Source organism: Geotrypetes seraphini, chromosome 11 (assembly GCF_902459505.1).
Source record: "Geotrypetes seraphini chromosome 11, aGeoSer1.1, whole genome shotgun sequence".
NCBI lineage: Eukaryota > Metazoa > Chordata > Amphibia > Gymnophiona > Dermophiidae > Geotrypetes > Geotrypetes seraphini.
The window spans coordinates 118983929-119006992 of record NC_047094.1 but is presented as its reverse complement, the minus strand read 5'-3'; the positions used below and the strand labels follow the sequence as shown (position 1 = coordinate 119006992).

Here is a 23064-nt window from a genome sequence, read left to right as displayed (position 1 = left end):
ATCTGGCGCTGTTAGTTTTCCACTCCCTTTTGTTGGGCAAGTCGGTCAGAGTCCTGTCGGACAATGCCACGGCGGTGGCTTATGTCAATCATCAGGGGGGCACCAAGAGCACTCAGGTGGCGCAGGAGGCGGCTCGGCTCATGGTTTGGGCAGAGTCCCATCTTCTGGACCTCTCGGCCTCTCACATAGCCGAGGTAGAAAATGTTCAGGCGGACTTCCTCAGTCGTCACTTCCTGGATCCAGGAGAGTGGTGTCTCGGCGCCGTGGCGTTTCAGTTGATAGTGCAGGCTTGGGGGCAGCCCCTGATGGACCTGATGGCCACGAGTGGCAACGCCAAAGTGCCCCGCTTCTTCAGTCGTCGCAGGGACGGTCTGGCCGAGGGTCTGGATGCTCTGGTCCAACCGTGGCCAACGGAGGGGCTGTTGTATGTGTTCCCTCCTTGGCCATTAGTGGGCAGAGTACTTCTTCGCATTGTTCCCCATCCGGGTCTGGTGGTTCTGGTGGCTCCGGATTGGCCTCGACGTCCGTGGTATGCGGATCTGGTGAGGCATCTGGTGGCGGATCCTCTTCCTCTGCCTCTCTTGGACGATCTTCTGACGCAGGGTCCCATTCCCATGTTCGACCCGTCTCCCTTCTGTCTTACGGCTTGGCTCTTGAAAGGGGTCGCCTTAGTAAGAAGGGATATTCAGATAAGGTGATCTCTACACTCTTGGGGTCCCGGAGGCTTTCTACCTCTCGGGCTTATGTGCGGGTTTGGCGTCTCTTTGAGGGATGGTGCCGGGCGCGGGGAGTGGTCTCTTTTCGCGCTTCCCTGCCTAACATTCTAGAGTTCTTGCAGGATGGCCTGGATAGAGGCCTGGCTTGGTCTTCTCTCCGGGTTCAACTTGCGGCCCTGTCGGTTTTTCGAGGGTTGGTGACAGGTCAGCGTTTGTCGGCCATTCCTGATGTGATTCGCTTTTTGCTCAGGCCTCCCCTACGGCCCTCTGTTCCCTCTTGGGATCTCAATCTGGTTCTCTCTGTGTTGGTGCGCCCGCCTTTCGAGCCGTTGGATGGCTGTTCTTTGAAGGACCTTACTCTGAAGGCGGTCTTTTTGGTGGCCATTACTTCCACTAGGCGAGTTTCTGAGCTACAGGCTTTCTCTTGTAGGGCTCCCTTCTTGGAATTTTCGAGGGAGCGGGTTGTCTTGCGGCCTGTTCCTTCCTTTCTGCCGAAAGTAGTTTCTCCTTTTCATGTCAATCAGTCGGTGGTCCTCCCGGTCTTGGGTAGTCGGGAGGGCTCTTCTGAGCAACGGCAGCTGCGCAAGTTGGATGTCGGTCGGGTCCTCCGCTCTTATGTGCAGCGGACCCAGGAATTCCGGAAATCCGATCATCTCTTTGTCCTTCTGGCGGGTCCTCGTCGGGGGGCTGGCGCTTCTAAGGCTACTATTGCGCACTGGATCAAGGAGACGATTGCTTCCGCTTATCTTCTGAGACAGAAGCCTGTTCTGGAGTTTCTCAAGGCTCATTCCACTCGGGGTCAGGCAGCTTCTTGGGCTGAGTCGTCGCTCGTGCCTCCAGTGGAGATTTGTAAGGCTGCAGTTTGGTCCTCCTTGCATTCCTTTGTTAGACATTATCGGGTAGATGTTCAGGCGCGTCGGTTCAGGCGCGCTGTGTTCGATGAGCGTGTTCTGGTATCAGCCCTTCGGGGGTCCCGCCCGTGAGAGGGACTGCTTTGGTACGTCCCATTTGTAAAGATTAACCTCTACTGGTCTGGAGAGTGCTAAAGAAGGAGAAATTAGGTTCTTACCTGCTAATTTACTTTCTTTTAGCTTCTCCAGACCAGTAGAGGTCCCCACCCTGTCTGTTGTTGTTGTTGTTGGGGCTGTTTCGTGGGCAGTTTTTGTTTTTTGCTGCGGGTTCTAGTATTTTTCTAGGGCCGGGGAGAATTAAAGAACAGCGGCTGTGGCTCGGCTGGCTTAGCTGGCGAGCTGTGGGGACATTTTCCTTCTGGTATTTCTCCTCTGCATTTTCCAACAGCATTTGGGTATGTTAGTTTTTACTCCTGTTCGGAGTATTGTTTTCTTTCTGTTTTCCAGTTCTTAGTTCTGCTTGGCTATTCGGCAGACTGATGTAAATAGAGAAGGGAGTATATTATATACTGTCCCACAGTTTTGTTTTCAGTCTCCACCTGCTGGTCATGATTGGATATATACCCATTTGTAAAGATTAACCTTTACTGGTCTGGAGAAGCTAAAAGAAAGTAAATTAGCAGGTAAGAACCTAATTTCTCCTTCTCTGAGCCCTGCGCTGCTTCTTCTTCTGGCGGTCCCGCCCTTTCTCTGACGTATAACTGTGTATAACGCACGCGTTATTTAATTTAATTTAATTTAATTCTTATATACCGCTAATAACCGTGAGGTTTCTAAGCGGTTTACAAAAATGAATGCATTAAAAGATACAATAAATAAAAATAAATAAGATAGGTACTTGGAAACTCCCTAACTGTCCCAAAGGCTCACAATCTAACTAAAGTACCTGAAGAGACAATTTAAGAAAAATAAAGATAAAATATAAAGACAGAGATAGAGATAGAGATAGAAATGAATATTCCACCAAGTAATGAATAAATACATTTTAAGATAGAATTAAAAATAAATAAGTAAAATAAATAAAAAATAGAGATAAAAAATAAGTATCAAGAGAAATAAAAAATATATATTTAAAGTATTCTCCCATGCGTGAAAATACGGTAATTCTCATTAATAGAGTCGCTGTGAAAAACTATTGCATATTTTCTCAGTGAAGGGACACATAGATAGTAGTATTGTTGTCATAATAAAGAGAGCACTATGGATCTCACCTATATACATCGTCAATAAATATGGGTTTGCCACAAACAGCCTGATAAGTACCTTGATATAAAAAAGCAACAAGTTATTAAACCTATTCCAAAAGTAAATTTTCAGAAACGCATGATTTTTTTTTTTTTTGCCCATTAACTTAAGGTCCTCTCTGCTGTTTGTTCTTGTCTGATTTGTACTGTGTATCCCTCTTCATTTTGAACCGGGTGAAGTTAGAAATGAAGCTAACATTTCTAGGCTGATAAAACAGCGTTTACAGAAAATTAGTGTACAAACTAGAAATAACAGTCAATATTCCATGGCAGGGCTGCCACCTATAATTTAACAGTATATGCATTTTCAATGGTGCTAAATCAAAAATTCACTTATAACTTTAATTGCATATTTATCCATTTGAAGTTAGCTCTGCTGTTTTATCTGGTGCCAGTTGGACCAATAAGTTATATATACTCAACAGCTGAATTTTACCACTCAGAATACAACTTTTCGGAACATCTTCTGCCCACTCCAGATTCCTTTTGAAATGCACTTGTTTAGCCATTTTGTAGTTAAAATGCAAAAGTGATATGGCTACCCGTCACAAATGTCTAATAAAATACTGTCGGAATAAAACAAAAAAGTGGAGTTCCAAAGGAGTCCAACCAAGGGCTAGAAGAAGACTCAATGCCATTAAATTCGGAGATAATTTTTTTTGGTATATATCGCAATGACCTGACATGGTCTGTGTTTCAACTCAACTGAGCCTGCCATCAGAGATTGTGTCGACCAAGACACAAATGTCTCAGGTTTAAGGATTCCAAATGCCTTAATGCAAGAAACTGATATTTAGATCCTCTGACCTCAATGGTCTAGAGAAAAATCAACTGAACTGCAGTAATCGCTGAACGCTGTCACTACTGTGGGAAATGCAGATCAGTTGATCTTTCTCTAGACCATTGAGGTCAGAGGATCTAAATATCAGTTTCTTGCATTAAGGCATTTGGAATCCTTAAACCTGAGACATTTATGTCTTGGTCAACACGACCCCTGATGCAGGCTCGGTTGAGCTGAAACAGAGACTGTTTCAGGTCCTTGGGATATATACCAATAAAAATTATCTCCGATTTTTAACGACATTGAGTCTTCTAGCCCTTGGTTGGACTACTTTGGAACACCACTTTTTTGTTTTATTCTAGTTGCTTTTGTGGAGACCTTGTTTTATTTTTTTCTGGCACCTCTGTCAGTCACAAAGTTATTTTAAAAATTGACATGAACATTTCTATTCTACTTTCTGGTGGTGCATAGGCCAAATTTTAAATATCCATAACATTCTCTATGCTTCCGTATAGCAGGAGCAGAGATGGAACCTCTAGTCACATCACAGACAAATCCAGGATCTGAAGCAGCCAGCCCCACGGGACAGGACAATGGGTCTACAGCAGCAGCCAATGACAGTTTAGCTGAACCCAGCATCAGCCAGTCCGATTCAGAGAACAAAGATCCATCATCTAATACTAGACCAGAGAATGTGGAAATAGTGTCTCGGAAGCGTAGACATCCATCCAAACGCTTTCGTGCCAGGAAGTACCGAAAATATAAGGGCCATAGGTAAATTATTTCCCACCTGCCACATCCCAGGACCCCTGCCTGGTGTGGAGAGAGCATTACAATGTGAAGTAACAATGTACAAGCTTCATTCTACATTAATATCACAGTGGTTTATATGTGTGCATTAATAATTTTACAGAACTGGAACTACATTTTTGAGGGTTTCAGAGAATAAGTTGAAGGAAGGAATGGAATTAAGAGTGAAACCAGAAATGAGGCTCTGAAGAATAAATGTTATGTTGTTGTCTGTTACAGGTATTACTACAAGTCAAACAAGCCATTGCTCAGACCCTTTCTCTGCAAGATCTGTGGTTCTCGGTTCCTTACCCATGAAGATTTTAATTTTCACGTCAGCTCCCATGAGGGGACAGACCCACAACTGTTTAAGTGTCTGCAGTGTAATTACCACTGCCGCCGCTGGTCCTCCCTGAAGGTGAGAGCTAGGAAGGAGCGAGGGAAAGGTGAGATTAGAGATTCAGCCATAGATTTGTGCCATGACTGCTACATCAGCCGCAACTGTTTGGAAGTGAGAGGAGGAGAATAAAGGCAGAGTGGATGGCTTTCAGGTTCCGGAATGCTTTCTGCAATTCCTGTGGGGAATGATGGGGAGAGAAGTTGGGGGGTGGGGGGCTGAACGAAGAATTCAATTATTACAGTTCAAAGATAATCCGTTTTTACCCCAAAATATTGGTTCTTCAGTGAGTGAGAGAAAAGACAGCTGCTGTGTCAAGGAAAAATGCTAAAACATCTGTTGCATAGGAGTTTACGCTTAACAAGAGACTTTAGTCTTAATATTTCCTGAAAGCTTAACTGAGTATATCAGTTTGTCTTACCTTGCTGGTTTAACTAAAGAATTCTTACATGTTCAGAGGTGATTCTAAGAACTGTGTTGGCTAGAACAGGGGTGGGCAAACTTTTTGACTCTTGGGCCACAATGGGTTCTTAAATTTGACAGAGGGGCCGGACAACCGAGGGGGTGGGGTTTACTCCTAGAGTTAGCAGTGCCATGAGCAACCGTTCCTATGCCTCCGTGTATCCTACTCACAGACTACCCAGCAACCAGTAGCTCCGCAACAACCAAATGAACGCGTGAGATGCGGTGGGCTGGATTAAAAAAACTAAACAGGCCAGATATGGCCCACAGGCCGTAGTTTGCCCATGTCTATACTAGAACATGGGAGTCTTCCCCTAGATGCTTCTCTCCCTTTTGTGGCTGTTAAAGCTGCTTTCCTCTTCCTCAGACTGAAATAATTACCTCTGTGAGACTGCGAGCCCCATTGATTTAGAAGTTGCACCTGGACCTGGATTCCTCTCCCTGTGAAACACTTATGTAGTCGCAGCAACACTGGGCTGATCTTGGACATTAGTTCTTAAAGATTATCACTTCAAACTGAGCACCATAAGTGCTGAAAGTTAGAACAGTTCGCTAATTCCTGGAGGTTACAAAACAAATTCAGAAATTAGTTCATCTGCACAGACTTTGTTAATGTAAGGATTGGGGGCTGGCACTGATTCTGAGGCATCATGGACCATAATTTAATGCCATTAAGGTCTTTCATGTTATTCCCTTCCTCATGTTATGATAACAGTCATTCTTGGAATGGCCAGTAGGTGTTGCTTTTTTCCAGACAAAACAAGAGGGGATATCTCTCACGTTAAAAAAAAAAAAAAATTCAGGCAAGTGGGTAGCTGCTCTTTAGGCAAGATTCTGCTTTATTTCCTTTAGAAACTCCTTATTTCTTATTTAGGAGCACATGTTCAACCATGTGGGGAAGAAACCATACAAATGTGAAGCGTGTGACTATACCAGCGTTTACAGGAAAGATGTCACCCGGCACTCTACCATTCACAACAGAGACCGGTGAGAAGAGGGATGGGAGTGAAAAAACAAGGGGTGAAGGTGGGAAGGAGCTAGAATAGATATATGCTAAACTCTGTAGAAACTGGTGGGTGGATTCAGACTAGACACTCATCCAAAGTTTTCCTGTACCCTTTGAGCAAAATATATAAATCACGGGGGGGGAGGGGGGGAAGAAGGTGCATGCACACTGTTGAGTGCCTTGTTATGTAAACGCTCATCTAACTTCTGGTGCAGAGGAAAACAGGATAATAATATGTTGACTTGAATGTGGCTGTCTCCAGTTGTTACTGACACGTCTCTTTCCCTGCTTTTCAGGAAGAAGAAGCCTGATCCGGTGAGTCTTAACTGTGAAAGTTGTAAGACAGGGGGATTCTGGGGTACAGGATTATAAGGTGGGGGCTCTGATACAGATGGATTCTCAAATATAGATCTTGAGGAGGTGCATCTTGTAGCAGAATTCTGGGACTTGGCGTTGTACAATGAAAAAGTTGGAACACGGGAAAATACTTATGAATTTTTGGAATTTCCCTTTCCAAAACTACCTTCACTCTTTAGCAGGTGCAAAGTGTGCAACGAAAATGAAAGTTCTTTAGCATCCCTCCAGACCGGCACAGGCTCCTCTGCCAGCAGGTGGAGAATGAGAACACATTGAATTCTATCAGCAGTACAAGTGGGCTGCGCTGTTTCAAGTTTCAAGTTTATTAGGTGACTTGATTAATCGCTAATCAAACATTCTAAGCGATGTACATTATAAAATTTACAATTATTAGAAAACAATACAATACGTACAAATACTTAAATAATGGTAAATTGCTCTTAATTTTAACATTACTAAACATAGGGTAAGGAGGGATGAAATACAATTCATAAAGTAAAGAAGAAACATTGAGGGAAAATACAAAAGGGAAAAGGTAATACAGGTATAACAAGGTAAAATATAATACTCCAATAATAAAATTATGTTGTAAAGGCATCTTTAAAAAGGAAGGTTTTTAACTCGGTTTTAAATTTTCCAAACTCTTTCTCCTCCCGTAAAAAAATAGGGAGGTCGTTCCAAGTCTGTGGTGCTGTACATGAAAAAATAAATTGTCTCCTCGTATTAATAATTTTTAATGTCCCTAATTAATAATGTCCCTCATAGAATCAGTCTGTTCTCAGTCTAAAGCAGGTGGAGTGGTACGCCTGTGCTCTCCTGTTCTGTTTTTCTAGGCCTTTCCTTAGGAACTTTTGGAGAGGATAGGCAGGGGCTTTTTCTGGCCTTTTTATTTTCCGGACTGAGCTTGGGGCCCACGAGGGTGTCACACTTGGGTGGCCGAATCACTCTCCCCATTCCCTCACCTCCCCAATTTTTATTTAGAGGTGCCTCAGCTGTACGCCTTGCCAGGGGGGCAAAGACTACAGCTTGGAGAGTCAGTGAGATCTTCTCCTTTAAGCATTAAAGTTTAATTTAAAAAAAAGTCCATGTCCCGCTTGTTCCCTATTCCTTAGGCTGATAGAGACTCCTTTCGGCTGACGGTTGTGGATGCAATGGTTTTGGCCTTTGCTAAGAGGCATACTGTTCCTGAGCAACCCCCCAGGACAGGAGGATGGAGTCTCATCTTAAGCAGAGTTTTGATGTGGTGACTCTGGCGGTCCAAGCAGCGATATGTTGTGGTCTGGTAGCCAGAGCCTGTTTCTGGTAGGCTGACCTAGTGTTGGATAGGGAGTCTAATGACTTGTCTCTGGTGGATCAGGAGGTTACTAAACTTAGGCTTGGCTCTTAATATCTATCTGATGCCATGAAGCACTTTGGTTGCACCACTGAAAGGCGGTATATCATGAATCTAATAAACACAGATGTATAAAAAAGGAAGCAGGCAAAGGAATTTGAAAGAACTCTCCATGTGTTCTGCTGGTCCAACTCCTAGTATTTATTTATTCAATTTTCTATACCGTTCTCCCAGGGGAGCTCAGAACGGTTTACATGCATTTATTCAGGTACTCAAGCAGTTTTCCCTCTCTGTCCCGGCGGGCTCACAATCTATCTAACGTACCTGGGGCAATGGGGGGGATTGAGTGACTTGCCCAGGGTCACAAGGAGCAGCGTGGGTTTGAAACCACAACCTCAGGGTGCTGAGGTCGGAGCTTTAACCACTGCGCCACACTCTCCCCCAGTACTCCCCATTTTCCCTGTAGAGGGCCCAAGAAAATTTTTCAAAAGAAGGTTTTTCCATCTGTTGACCCTAAGTAATCTCTCTTCAAAATTGCCCCCAATATTGTGATATTAATCATGATAATTAGTGCTTGTGTCCTCGCTGGAACTAGTCTGTGTTACAGTACAGCCCATACCAGGGTAGGAAATGTATGTTTATTTTAAGGTGCAACTGGTGTATTGCTAATTCCCCTGGGATTTCTCCCACAGCTTCCAAAACTGAGCTCCTTTCCATGTCCCGTGTGCAATCGAGTTTATCCCATGCAGAAAAGGCTGACACAGCACATGAAGACACATAGTTCCGAGAAACCCCATATGTGTGACAAGGTGAGGCTCCTCGAGTGTCATGGTGAGAGTGTAAAGTGGCATAACTAGCTGGGGATAGTGGCAGTGTGATTTATACTAAGGTGTTTTTGCTTTATTTACTGCAGTGTGGGAAGTCTTTTAAGAAGCGATACACCTTTAAGATGCATTTGTTGACTCACATTCAAACTGTTGGCAACAACAGGTATGATCCTTCCTGACTACTCTTTCCCTCTTCCCGTGTACACGCTATACCAGGGGTGTCAAAGTCCCTCCTCGAGGGCCACAATCCAGTCGGGTTTTCAAGATTTCCCCCAGTGAATATGCATGAGATCTATTTGCATTCACTGCTTTCATTGTATGCTAATAGATCTCATGCATATTCATTGGGGAAATCCTGAAAACCCGACTGGATTGCGGCCCTCGAGGAGGGACTTTGACACCCCTGCTCTATCAGGTGAAGCTCACTACAATAATTATTACACAGTGTTGGCTCCTTTTCCCTTCTGTATACAGCTGTATGAATGTTCTCTCTCTTTTGTGCCTTCATTGTAACGGGGATGATTCTATAACTGCGCTCGTACATAGGCAGCTATACTATAAAGTAGTGTCTTGCAAACTTTTTGAAGCCGTGGCACACTAAACGTGGCGGCCGCGGCTTGAGGGCCTCCAGAAGTACGCGGACATCAACACAATTGCATCACTCACATGCGTGATGTCATCACGTCCGCGCATGTGTGAAGGCCATCCAAGCAAGTTGACCCTCAGGGCAGACCACAAGATGCTAAAAAGTCTCCAAAAACCCTAAAAGGTCGTCATGGGACCTACAGCAGGCTCTTGCTCCTGTTGATGTGAAAGTGCATGCCTCTACAATCAGAAAGAGACTGCACAAATTTAACTTGCATGGGAGGTGTGTAAGGAGGAAACCTTTGTTCTCTAAGAGAAACATCAAGGCCAGAAGTTTGCCAGAGAGAACGTAGACCAACACAAGGACTTCTGGAATAGTGTTCTATGGGCAGATGAATCGTAGTATTTTTGGAAAGAGTGAACAAGCGATTTACCTTCGCATCTACCCTTTCCACTCCACTCATTAGTTTATAGACCTCTATCATATCACCCCTGAGCCATCTCTTCTCCAAGCTGACAAGCCCTTGCCACTTTTAGCCTCTCCTCATAGGGAAGTCTTCCCATCCCTTTTATCATTTTTGTTGCCCTCCTCTCTATAGCAGATCTGATGCACAAATTTTGGTGTTAACAGAGTACGAGCTTAGCACAAAGATTTTTGGCACCTGACTTTTAGACCCTTTATAGATTTGTCCCCTTCATGTTGTATCGTGTGGCATGCTCTGTGTCCTTCAGTGTAGTCTTGTCTCTGTCACATTCCCGGCCACTTCTTGGTATAATCCAGTCCCCCTTCCAGTACTTCGATGCAATGTATAAGCATCACCTCTTGTAGCACTGTGTGATCGCAGATTTATTTTTTTCTGTTTTGCAGGTTTAAGTGTGAGTTTTGTGACTACATTTGTTATGATAAGAAGCTTTTACTGAATCACCAGATCACCCACATGAACGACAAGCCTTTCAAATGCAGTTTCTGCAAGTACTCCACCTTTCGGGAGGACTTCCTTGTATCGCACCTGGCAGTGAAACACACAGGTACTAAATGTTCTAAGTACATTTAAGTTTCCTGCTTACATCTAGGTAACTTGGATCTTGCTGTGAAGAGCTCAGGATATGTCCATATCTGCATGCGTTAACTAGATAGTGTTGTATGGATGTTGCCAGTCATGCATAGGTAGAGCCCATGTCCCCGTGTCATTCTCTAATAGTCTTAAACAGGCTGTTTCGACTAGATGGGAAGAGTGTGGCGCAGTGGTTAAAGCTACTGCCTCAGCACCCTGAGGTTGTGGGTTCAAACATATGCTTCTCCTTGTGACCCTGAGCAAGTCACTTAATCCCCTCAATGCCCCAGGTACATTAGATAAATTGTGAGCCCATGGGGACAGGGAAAATGTTTGAGCATCTGAACAAATTCATGTAAACCATTCTGAGCTCCTCTGGGAGAAAGGTATAGAAAATTGAATGAATAAATAGTGTGAAAAGTTTCAGCCGCTGGTATTGTGACATCATAATGCCTCATTCCACCAATGCCTAAGAGCCAACCTCATCAGTGATGTCACAATGGCTGGATTGTCCTGTACTTGGCTCACTTTTACTACATTTTGAATTCAGAGTGGCGCAGTGGTTAAAGCTATAGCCTCAGCACCCAGAGGTTGTAAGTTCAAACCCACACAGCTCCTTGTGACCCGGGCAAGTCACTTAATCCCCCCATTGCACCAGGGACATTAGATAGATTGTGAGCCCACCAGGACAGACAGGGAAAAATGCTTGAGTACCTGAATAAATTCATGTGCACCATTCTGAGCTCCCCTGGGAGAACAGTATAGAAAACTGAATAAATTAATAAATGTTATAGTAAAATTATAGATGGTGCTCTGTCTTTTTGACTACTTCAAGAAAAAGAGAGGAAATTTATATTGTGCTACTTTTTTTTTTCCATGTTTGTATTTCCCCATCTTTATTCCTTCTGTTGGGCTTCTGCCTTGCATCACTGCTGTCCTGTGTCTTCATTTTATTTCTTGGGCTTCTCCCTTGCCCAGGTGGAAAACCCTTTGCATGCGATTACTGCCATTTCACGACCAAGCACAAAAAGAACCTCCGTCTCCATGTGCAGTGCCGCCATGCAACCAAATTCCAGGAATGGGCAAAAACGCACCCAGAGGAGCCACCCTGCCGTCGGCGTCCTTTCTTCACACTACAGCAGATTGAGGAGCTGAAACAGCAGCACACACAAGTGCAGATGGCCGAAGAGAACACCTGCAGTCCCACGGTACAGCCTTACTCCATCTTGTGCATCTTTCTTTGATCCAGATGTATTTTCTTTTTTTTCTACCGGTTTCTATTCCTGGAGGGTTGCATATTTCTGTGTCTCCATTTCTCGCTTTATCTTTTGTATATTTTTAATTCTTTAGCCTTTTGCATTTACTTTGAGAATTGTCCATTTTGTACTGATTATGTAGGTAACATCTGAAACTGTGTCATGCCATACTGTCCAAACATCACCACCAGAAGAAACTCCAGGGGGAAAACGGGATACGCTAGGAACTCAAACTATTATTTATGAACAAGGTAAGTTTATTGCATTAAACCAGTGTGTTGCAAACTTCTGTGTGCCTCCTGAGATTTCAGGTGTGCTGCAACACACTGGCTAGGAGGAGAGTCATCCATGCCAGCTGACTGCCTTCAGGACGTGCCTCTCGTGGCGAGAGGCACATCCTGTAGACAGTCAGCTGGTATGGATGACTCTCCTCCTGATCGGCATCTCTCCTCCTCTCCCCGCACCTCCCGGATCCCTCCACTGAAGCGGGTCGCGGCCAGATGGGCCTCTGCACATGCGCGGACATCAACGCAATGACTTGACTCATGCGCATGACATCATTGCGTTAATGTCTGCGCATTTCTGGGTGCCTTCCAGCCGGGGCACTGGATTTAGTGTGCCGCCGGCCAGAAAGTTTGCGAGACACTGCATTATACAGTTGAGTAGTGGAATAAGTTCCTTGAGGTGTTAAAAGGAGAGACTCCTCTTGGTTTTTAGAAAAGGTCTAAAGCAGTTTTTATTTCCATCTGCTTAAATATTTGTTACTGTGTTATTATTATTATTATGTTTCTTAAATGTATTACTTATGTACACCATCTTGACTGGGATCCCAAGAAAAGGGTATACAAAATTTATAAATGAATAAAAGAAGAAGCCTTTCTATCTGTTACAGGAAGATATTTTCATTGTGTATTCATCAAAGGTATTTTTCAAGGCTTTGCAAGCAATTGCAAAGTCCGCATGTACTTCGTTGGGTAGATTTTGCACTGGTTCTCAAGGGGAATGTAAAGGTGCACGTTCCTCTTTTGAAAACTTCCCTAGGAGTATGTACCAGCACACATTGCACCTCTTTGTGGATATTTTTTTCAGGCAGAAATAATCCACGTAGTATTGAAAATGTCAAGCTATGTATATTGTTGCTTTTCTGGACCTAAGCTAATGCTTCCAAGAAAACTTGGGTAAAGGTACACATGCAGGGTGGGAAAATGGCTTTTGGAAAGTGCCCTTCCTCGGTGTTAAGGAAATGGTGAAAGATGGGATTTGTTGGCCAGTGGTTTTAAGGATCTAGGGATAACTGGTAAGTCATCATAACTAGATATGTTTGAGATTAGTGACATTTCTGGTAGGTGGTATTGCGGCCTGAGATGGGTGACTGTAAGGATGGTGAGATCTCTGGTGGGTGATGAATTATGCTTGGCAAGTGAAGATTTAATGCTGATTTTCTCCTACAGCAGCGGGAGAGACAGCAGACCTTGCCACACAGACTGCATTGGATCTCTTGTTGAACATGAGAGTGCAGAGAGAGATGTCAACTGGGTCATTGCAGGTAATTTCTTTGGAAGTTAATAAAGCCCCATGAGAGAGCATAGTACCTATGAAGAACTGAGTAAGAATAAAACTGAAATTAGCTGTGTAGTCCTTTCTTGGCCACAAGAAGGTGCTGTTGTACAAAACGTAGAAATAGTGAGATGTCATCTCATAGTTGGGAGTTGTACTGAAGAGTTAGGAAAGGTTAAATTTAATGAGTGCCTTCCTTTTTCTCTTCTTAATAAATCACAAATGATTGTCAAGTGGAATATTGGCACATAAAGAAAATAATTTATATTATGAAATGTGTAATCGGTATAAAGAGAACAGTAGATGATGGATTATATGAGATACTATCCTCCCCATTACATCTGAGCTGACATCCCTCTGCAGGTGGCTGTAGTAAAATCAAACCAGTTAAGTGAAGCCCAGGTATCGGAAGTAACCACGAGTCCCCAGGATCAGCTAAACTCCGCTCTGCAACACCAGAAGGTGGTCACGCTGCACGTGGATGAGCATGGAGATGCTGTGGTTCAAGAGGAAGCCTTCGAGGAGACCATCGGCAGCTCTGAGATACAGCAGATCACCATCAATCCTTTCGGTTCGGCGGCTGAATACAGCATCATCACCCCAGGAGGCGAGGAGATCCAGACGACGAGAGGCCTATACAGGTGAGGGGGAAGGAAGTCAATCCAGACAATAAGGGGCTGATTCTGTACAAATGGGAGCCTGCTGCACGTCAAGTCACCTTCAAAAGCAACCCCTCATAAATCCTGTCACATGTACTTTATTGCATGCATCTCAAATCAAGTAATAGATATTCCATATACTCATAGAATGCCAGTTCACAAAGCGCCAAACGGTAAAGGATTTTATCCCAGGACACTAGTGGGTGATGTCATCCGACAGAGCCCCGATATGGACGTCTCACAAGCATATTTTGCTTGAAGAAACTCAGAAGTTTCGAGATGCCCGCACCGCGCATGCGCCAGTGCCTTCCCGCCCGATGCTCCGGGCGTGTCTCCTCAGTTCTTTTCTTTCCGCGGAGCTGAGAAGTTTTACTTCAATTCTGCGCTGACTGAATTCCCGTTTTTGCCTTCTAATTGCCGCGATTTGGGGTTTATTTTACTCTTTATCGTGTTCTTTCTTTGTTTTTATTCTTTAAAAAAAAAAAAAAAATTTTCTTCCGGCGAGGCAGCCGGGTCGGCCGCGTGGCTCAGGCCCCGCGCCTTCGATCTCGCGGCGGAGCTTTTTCGGCCTATGTCCCGGCCAATCACCGGTTTTAAAAAGTGTAGCAAGTGCCAGCGCGCGATTTCGCTGAAGGACCCACATCGACGCTGCCTGCAGTGTCTTGGTCCAGAACATTTCCCGAAATCGTGCCGGCCTTGTTCCACTCTTACAGCGCGGGCTTAATTGCTAGAACCCTTAGCTTGGCACGTCAATCACCGGCAGGTGCTGCTTCCTGAATCACAGCTTGACGGGACTCTGGGTGCCGGAAATTTAGGGCATGGTTTCACAGGCCTACATTTCTGCCGCCTAGGATCCCGTCAGAATCACGACCAGCAGCGCAAAGTGACGTCGAAGTTTGGCGTTGCCCCCCCTAACCACACCCACTTCCGGGCTTCGTCATCACCATGTGCTGCTAGCCGCCAGAGACCTAGGCGTCGGCCCTGGAGGCTGCTTAGCGGCACCCACTTGGTCAAGTACCACGTCTTTTAGCACCAATTAAAACAAGTTAGGTGGCGGTAAAACGCCGACCGCTGCCTAACTTTTGGAGTCCCAGTGAGAATCTGGGCCTAACTGCATAAGACAGGGAGGCATCTTAAGACAGTAACAGAATGTACCTAGACTACCCATTACTTAACACACGCTTGTGAAGTAATGATCAGTAGCTATTTATCACCTAAAACTCAAGATATCCCATTACTTTTGTTCTTTTCCTTCTATATGTTCTTGATATGGATGTCACATATTAAACTAAACTAAACCTTAGTATGTGTGTGTTCTTTCTTTGTAGTGGGGCTGATGGCACGATGGAGACCCCAGACTCGGTTGTGGCGAGTGAAGGCATGGTGACAGAGAGTGTAAAGGAACATAAGAACCACTACGTCATGGCACCCGGCATTCAAGATACACAGTTCCACCATGTGGAGGTAAAAGAGATGAAACTTGCCCCAATCCCAGTAGTCAGTTATTCAATCAAGGGCCGGGTCCTGCACTTCCATGCAGCTGCTGCAGGACTCGGCCCTCCAATAGGAAAGGACTTGGAAGAAAAGGGGACAGCTGTGTGCTAGTATCCCGATGAGATCCAGATGGACAAGAGTCAAGAGAGACCTTGTAATGAAAGGAGAAGTGGGTAGCACTCTGTGCTAGGTCATGTAGTGTGCTGAATAAGACTGGAGCTTATAGCGCTACATTTTCATCTTGATATTCTCTCCTTGCAGCTTAGTGGAGACCCTTCCTTTGGTCCATCATCAGGAAGCTCAAATCCTCAGTCTGCTGCAAAGAAGTTCTCCTGTAAGATTTGCAACGCGCCATTCACAGGCCGAGCAGAAATGGAGGCCCACAAGAGAGCACATACCGGGCCAAATACATTCAGGTGTCCGGACTGTACTTTCATGGCTATGTCGTGGCCAGAGGTCAAGGTAGGTATGACTTGCAAACAAGAAGAAGCCGTGGATGGGAAAGAGTAATGCAGCTATATGCCAGGGACACTGACTCTTGTGGGGGAGGGGGAAGGAAGATTAATGCAGGCCTGGATTTAAGCATAGGTGATAGCCTAGGGCACCAAATATGGAGCCTGCTCCTACTTACCATAGGACCATGTGCATGTGCTGCTTCATAGGAGTGCCACTGTGGTGCACCCCACTGTCTGGGATCTGCTGTTTGGTCTTGTGGATTCCAAAACTTTAAATCCAGCTTTGGATGGGGGGAGGATAGTGCAACTCTGTTTCTGGGGTTCTGATTCTTGAGGGAAGGGGGTGATGGAGCCCTGGATGGGGGAGAGTAGTACAACCTTGTGTATGGGTCACTGACTCTTGGGGTGGGGAGGGAGAAGTTAATAAACTCGTGTAGGAGGAAATTTTTGAGGGGAGAGATGGTAGCGGTGTGGGTGGAGGAGGGTAATGGAGTCCATCGTATGGGATATTGACTCTTTTGTAAGTGGGACGGTTGTAATGCAGCCTTAGGAATGAGACACTGACTCTTGTGAGGTTGGTGAAGAGGAAGGCCAAGTAAGGGATGATGTGGAAATCCTAAGTATGGCCAATAGCACATGAACGTGAAATACTACAGCAGGGCTGCCCAAGTCCGGTCCTCGAGATCTACTGGCAGGCCAGGTTTTCAGGATATCCACAGTGAACATGCATGAGAGAGATTTGCATACCAAGAAGGCAGTGCAGGCAAATCTCTCTCATGCATATTCATTGTGGATATCCTGAAAACCTGGCCTGCCAGTAGATCTCGAGGACCGGACTTGGGCAGCCCTGTACTACAGGATAACAATGCAAGCAACATTTAAGGATATCCTTTGGTGCTAGATGGGGGCAGAAAAAGAAAGACCATAAAAATCATTAAAATTGTTTTCTACTTTGGGAATCCACATGGCTCATTTTGTTTTTGTTTTTGTTTTTTAATGGGGTACAGGGTTCTAGTGCTGTTTGATAACAGAGGATAAACTTCTGATTGTGGCTAAGGGAATGATTTGACACCTGGTATGGTCTCTGTGTGACAGACTCACATGACCCAGCATGCCAACCTTCGACCCCATAAATGCAGCCAATGCAGCTTCGCCTCCAAGAACAAGAAGGACCTGCGCAGGCACATGCTGACCCACACCAATGAGAAGCCCTTTGTCTGCCAGATCTGTGGACAGAGGTTGGTGTTTGCTCTCAGGGGAGAAGGGTGGTTGTACTTGAGATAAAAACATTACCATAATTTAAGAGAACATGGAACTAGCTCAGATAATCCTTAACTCTGAAGAAGTGAGGGAAACAACTGCACTAGAAATGGACTTTGTAAACTAGATAGGCTTAATAGTCCTCCTTATCTACTGTGATATTTTGACTGTGGCATTCACAAGCAGAGCTCTGAGCCCTGATCTGGAACTGAGAACATAGGCTAGGCTAGTGGTCTTCACTCCCTGTCCTTTAGGACTACCAATGTGTCAGGTTTTCAGGATATCTCCATACCGCAATACGGGAACTGTTTTACGATACTACTCGCAAATCAATTTTTTTCAGTCACCACCCCCTCTCTGTGGAATGCCCTTCCATCAGATGTTCGATTAGAGAACTCGCTTGAAAAATTTAAAGCCAAACTTAAAACTTTCCTCTTTAAAGATGCCTTTACTCTTAATCCCGTGATTCTTGTGAAGCTTTGAAACATCTAATGCTTCTTCTAAAGTAATTCCCATCCTAATGTTTTGCCACTCCCCATTTACCGTCCTTTTTTTATTAATTTTACTTCGATGTATTTTAAACAACCTCTCCCTCCCCTACTTTCCTTCTCTTTCATGTACGTTAACCTAAATTTGTCTAGGATTTTTAATATCTGATAAAATATTGCTTTTATTTATCTATTTTAATTGGGGTTTTTTTGGGTTTTTTTGCAATCTTTTTATATTGTACACCGTTTAGAAACTTGTTTTGATAGATGGTATATCAAAAATAAAGAAACTTGATATCCCTAATGAATATACATGAGAAAGATTTACATACAGTGGGTATGCAAATCTCTCTTGCATATGCATTAGAGCAGTGTTTTTCAACCTTTTTACACCTGTGGACCGGCAGAAATAAAATAATTATTCTGTGGACCAGCATCGATCCGTGGACCGGCGGTTGAAGAACACTGGGCTAAGTTGTGGGCCAGACCCCGCCCATCTCTACTCAATCTCCACCCCAGACCCTGCCCCCATAATAGTACTAATTGCACCTTGCACATCCTATGCCTCATCTGGAAGCCTTCCCTCTGACGTTGCAACGTCAGAGAGAAGGCTTCTGGTTCAGGCGCAGGATGCCCGTAGGAGCCACTGCCCATGGCTTTGTGCACTGAATCAGTGAGGAAGAGGGAGCTGGCTCAAAGATAACGCCGCATCGATCGCACCGTGGACTGGCGGTTGAAGAACACTGTTTTGGGCCTGATGCACGTGCTGGCCCTGTGGACCGGCAGGAAATTTCTGTGGACCAGCACTGGTCCATGGACCGGTGGTTGAAGAACTACATTAGAGAATCTGTTGGCGACTTTTGAGAAGTGGAAGAGGATACTAAAGCAGTCATCAGAACTCAAGCACAGACTGGTTCCGATAAGGGGAGGATCAGAGGTGCTCCTTGTAAAGACTCAAGACTCTAGACATTTGAGTGAAAAAATTCTCTCTCATTCTAGAGAATATATTATTGGGGAGCGCCTTATAAACTACTCACTTAGGGCTCCTTTTACGAAGCCGCGTTAGCGGCTTTATCGCACGCACACTTTTAGCGCGCGCTAACCCCCGCGCTAGCCAAAAAATTATCGGCTACTCAAGAGGAGGTGGTAACGGCTAGCGCAGCCGGCAAATTAGCACGCGGTATTACGCACGTTAAACTGCTAACGCGGCTTCGTAAAAGGAGCCCCTAATTGCAAAGTCTGTGTGTCCAAGATGTATTAGGTAAAGCATCAAGTTTCAAGTTTATTTTTAAAAAATTTTATACCGCTTAGTCAAATTTCTAGGCGGGGTACAATGTAAAAATATTTTCCATAAAAACAAATTAAAATTAGAAGTACTAAACAAGACCAGGGTAGGTTAATAAAACGCATAACAAAACATATGACCTTACTTCACACAAATGGGGAAGAAGGGCTAGAACTACAATCTTTGAGGAAAAGAGCACAGTAAAAGGGTAAAAAGCTATAAAGCTTGTTTTGTTCTTTAAAAGGACAGTTATTGTCCAAAAGCGTCCTGGAACAAGAATGTTTTTCATTTTGATTTAATACGGATTTGATGCGTAAATGATTATGCAGCGAATTCCAAAGCATCTAGTTAGTGGGTTTTGTTTTTTTAAATTGCCCATGGCTAGAAAGGGTTTGTGCACTTTTGTACCTGCTTTTCTGCAGGAAGACTTTTGCTGGGAAAAGAAACCAGTCTGGTTTAGAAATCCAGCCTTCAATTGCTGATAAATTTCCAGCCCTACAAAGTAAGCATGCCATGGAACCTCTCACTTAAAACTAGGTTGCGCAAGAGCCAGCTCTCAGGCAGGCGGTTTTAACGACAAATGACCTAAACAAAAAAATGCAAAATAGAAAAATATTGTGGAGCTGAATCGGAACTAGTGGCTAAAACTAGTAAATTGGGATAGTGTTAATTTTAAAATGAACTGAATTCAAATTTTATGCATGTATATTGTCGCCCATCTTTCCATATAGAGGATACTCAGACCTTCATGTTAGGTAGAGAAATAGGAAATCAAAACTTCAAACTATTAGAAATGGTACCAATTTTTATAGGTCCAGAATCAGTCTTTACTTTAGTTTTTTTGTTTGGAAAACAAGCACCAGCTGCTGGAGATTCTCTATGGTTCACTGCAAGAAAGATTGTGAAGACAAAATCTGAGAACAGTAAGAGAAAGCAAGATCTTCAGCCTTGCAGCAGATTTTTTTTTTTTTTTTTTTTTAATCTTTCAGTTTTGCAAGCTGGTGACAGGGTGTTAACAGGAGAAGGCGATATGAGCACTCAGGTTGACGTGGATAGGTTTCTTCTATACTGGCTCAGTGACAGTAGCTGGTCCTTTAGTTCAACTGCTGAAGCTCTGATTTGAAGACAGAAACCTGTGGGCACCAAATGCCATATAACCAAATAGCTATCTTGTAATATGACCAGAATCTCCTCTTATTATAATCTGTCTAGAACCGCAAGGTATTGGCGGAATAAAAAACACCAATGTAATGTAATGTAGTAAGGATAAATTAGGTTCTTACCTGCTAATTTTCTTTTAGTCTCTCCAGACCGGCACAGCTCACTGACGGGTACTCTCAGTCTCTTCTCAGTCTCCAGCAGGTGGGATTGGTAAGCTTGTGCAGTCTTCCCTGGTTTAGTGTAGGCCTGTTGGATTTTGTTTAGGCCTTCTTTCGGGAGATGGGGGGGGGGACTCGACCCGTCGAGTGTGACACCCCCGAGGTCGGATGGACCCCCAAAAAGGTCCCCCCAAGCTCAATCCGGCACCAGAAGGGACAAGAAGGCCTAAACAAAGTCCAACAGGCCTACACTAAACCAGGGAAGACTGCCCGAGCTTACCAACCCCACCTGCTGGAGACTGAGAACAGACTGAGAGTACCCATTAGTGAGCTGTGCCACTCTGGAAAGACACTGAAAGCAGTTCTCTGTTTACTTGTAGAGATACCTCTTTCAGGACAGTGCTCCACTCTAACCTGAGGAAAAGGGAACAAATGAAGGGGGCAACAGCAGTAAGGCCATCCCAGCACAGTACACAGAGAGAGTATTTTAACTCTCCACGCCTGTTTGTTAAGGAGGCATTCGTGCATGCGAACTTATGTTGCCAAAGTCTCTGCTAGGCAAGACGTTTCAAAGGGAAACTCCTTGGGAGTTTTCCTTTTCAAATGAACATGCAGGTCCCTGGGTACAAACTACTTATGGATCTGTGACCTCTCCATGGGCTTAAAAAAATCTGACCCTCTGCAAACCATCCACAGTTGAGTCTGAATTACTAAGCTCCCTCTCTTCCCACCCCCCATTCCCTTATACACATAATTTATGGCATAGGTAGTAAAGCGTAGCTGAAGTGCTCCAAGTATTGTGGCAGAGTCGGCAGTCTTTTGTGATGTCTGTCTGTCTGTCTCAAGTATTTTGTCACGTATCCCTTTACTCCTTTGGTTGTCTTGACAGATTCAATCGAAACGGACATCTCAAGTTCCACATTGAGCGGCTGCACAGCTCAGAGGGGAAGAAATCCTTGAGGCAAGTGACATCACAGCGTATTGTCCTGAACAGTGACGAGGATGCACTGGCCACACTGCAGTGTAAGAGACTTGATCTTATTAAAGCTCTCCTAAAGCAGTTGAGCTCAGGGGCTTGAATGAATGGTGGTAGCCGAAGAGTAAATAGAGGGGAGGGGGCATGCTATATTTTCCATTACTGAGATGCAAAGAAGGGTAGTAGTGAAGGTCTTGAGTGACCTGTAGGAGTGTCTAAATCTTGTATCAAAGGGTGAGTTTAGTTTGGACTATCAATAATATATCTAAGTGAGGTACAAAACATTTTAGCATAAAATACACTATACATACAAAATAACACACTGTGTTTTAATCCTTAATTAGCTAAAGATAGCATCTTCATGATTTCCTAGAAGTCAAATAATGATCCTCAGCTCATAACTCACCAGCAAACCAGTTCCAAAGCTTATATTCCAAATAGGTAAATGCCAGGTAGTGGATTATTTGCAAATTTACAGCCAGAGGTGGTGGAATTCAAAGCAGAGCCTATTGCTACAACCACAGTGTTCTTGCTGGGGTACAAAGGCATACGGCATAGCTCAAACGATATATGGCCTGGATTATTTTAAAGCACTTGCAAAACAATACATAAAATGTTAAACGTAATCCTTTTCAAAACTGAGTTCAAATTGATATGAATGACTTAGATGCAAGTTATTAGAATTGTGGGTTGATTTCTATGATGCCGAGTATATAGTAAGTTGGGGTGGGATCTAGCCGAATTTTATGCAGTTACAATCCTTGTTTTTGTATATCTTTGCTTGTGCTGTTCATCAGATGCTGTATTTTACTGTTTCTGGGTTGGTTGGTTTTTGGACTTCTGTATACATACTTTTGATAAATAAACATGGGAAATAAAATATATAAAATGAAAAAAAAAAAATAAATTATAGGTCAAGCAGTGTCTGTGCATCAGATGGCAGGCACCCTGAAATGTATCTTGTTTTTAGCAAACTGGTTCATCTTTTGTTTTCCAGCTGCATTGCAGTCGGGTCAAGCCATGTTGTCTGAGGGTCTGCAGCAAGCTCTGGGACAAGACCATATCATCGTTGCACAGGAGCAGACGTTATCTAACGAAGTAAGAAAGCCTCTTCTTTCAAATCTAGACTGGATAAGTGATCCGAGGGTCATTAACTTAGCAGTCTTCAGTGTTCTTAAATGGGAATATGAGGAAAGGGGGCTCTTGGTCACCCCCTGCAGTCCCAAGCTGTAGCACAAAATGTGAACAAGTCTCCAGTTAAAAGTAAACTGATCCATGCCAGGCATCGTTTAAGGTTAGGAGTCTCTTCCTGAATTATTAGCAGACAAGGGAGGAACAACACTATCCCTACAATGCATTCCCCCTTCTCTAAGAATTTGTAGCACTGAGGCTACAGTGTCATTAGACACCTGGGTGTCAAAGTCGGTCCTCGAGGGCCGCCATCCAGTTGGGTTTTCAGGATTTCCCCAATGAATATGCATGAGATCTATTTGCATGCACTGCTTTCATTGAATGCTAATAGATCTCATGCACATTCATTGGGGAAATCCTGAAAACCCGACTGGATGGCGGCCCTCGAGGACCGACTTTGACACCTGTGCTTAAACCAACAGGTAGAGTAGCTTCCCCAGGCCAAATATAGGGTCAGCTCTGATTTTTCCCATTTGCCCTTAAGGCCCTGCTCTTATGCAGGGATGTCTGTGTGAGAAGTGAAAAATAGCATCCATTATCAATTCACCTCCTGTGGTATAATATATAGTCTCCATTGTGCAAGACCCCACTGAACTATCAATATGTCCAACCACATCATGTTTCATCATACTGTCATCTTTCATACTAAATTTGTCACACC

The 23064-nt window shown here is 44.1% G+C and overlaps 2 protein-coding genes across 7 annotated transcripts in view; one reads left to right on the top strand and one right to left on the bottom strand.

The window, feature by feature from the left end:
* The window catches only part of LOC117369227 (E3 ubiquitin-protein ligase RNF182-like), a 107304-nt gene that overhangs the window by 14357 nt on the left and 69883 nt on the right, over positions 1 to 23064 (bottom strand). The gene's annotated exons all lie outside the window — the stretch shown is intronic.
* ZNF335 (zinc finger protein 335) overlaps positions 1 to 23064 on the top strand; it is a 58243-nt gene that overhangs the window by 25614 nt on the left and 9565 nt on the right. For 4 of the 6 annotated variants that reach the window (XM_033963453.1, XM_033963449.1, XM_033963448.1 and 1 more), the window contains exons 8-23: positions 4168 to 4426; positions 4682 to 4859; positions 6175 to 6287; positions 6603 to 6621; positions 8689 to 8805; positions 8910 to 8986; positions 10277 to 10437; positions 11442 to 11671; positions 11862 to 11970; positions 13171 to 13265; positions 13640 to 13917; positions 15264 to 15399; positions 15691 to 15891; positions 16980 to 17122; positions 21126 to 21259; positions 22210 to 22310. In XM_033963453.1, coding sequence (XP_033819344.1) covers positions 4168 to 4426; positions 4682 to 4859; positions 6175 to 6287; positions 6603 to 6621; positions 8689 to 8805; positions 8910 to 8986; positions 10277 to 10437; positions 11442 to 11671; positions 11862 to 11970; positions 13171 to 13265; positions 13640 to 13917; positions 15264 to 15399; positions 15691 to 15891; positions 16980 to 17122; positions 21126 to 21259; positions 22210 to 22310 — 2351 coding nt within the window. Of the gene's footprint in view, positions 1 to 4167; positions 4427 to 4681; positions 4860 to 6174; positions 6288 to 6602; positions 6622 to 8688; positions 8806 to 8909; positions 8987 to 10276; positions 10438 to 11441; positions 11672 to 11861; positions 11971 to 13170; positions 13266 to 13639; positions 13918 to 15263; positions 15400 to 15690; positions 15892 to 16891; positions 17123 to 21125; positions 21260 to 22209; positions 22311 to 23064 lie in introns of those variants that run through there. The other 2 variants (XM_033963452.1, XM_033963454.1) reach the window with 2 other exon arrangements.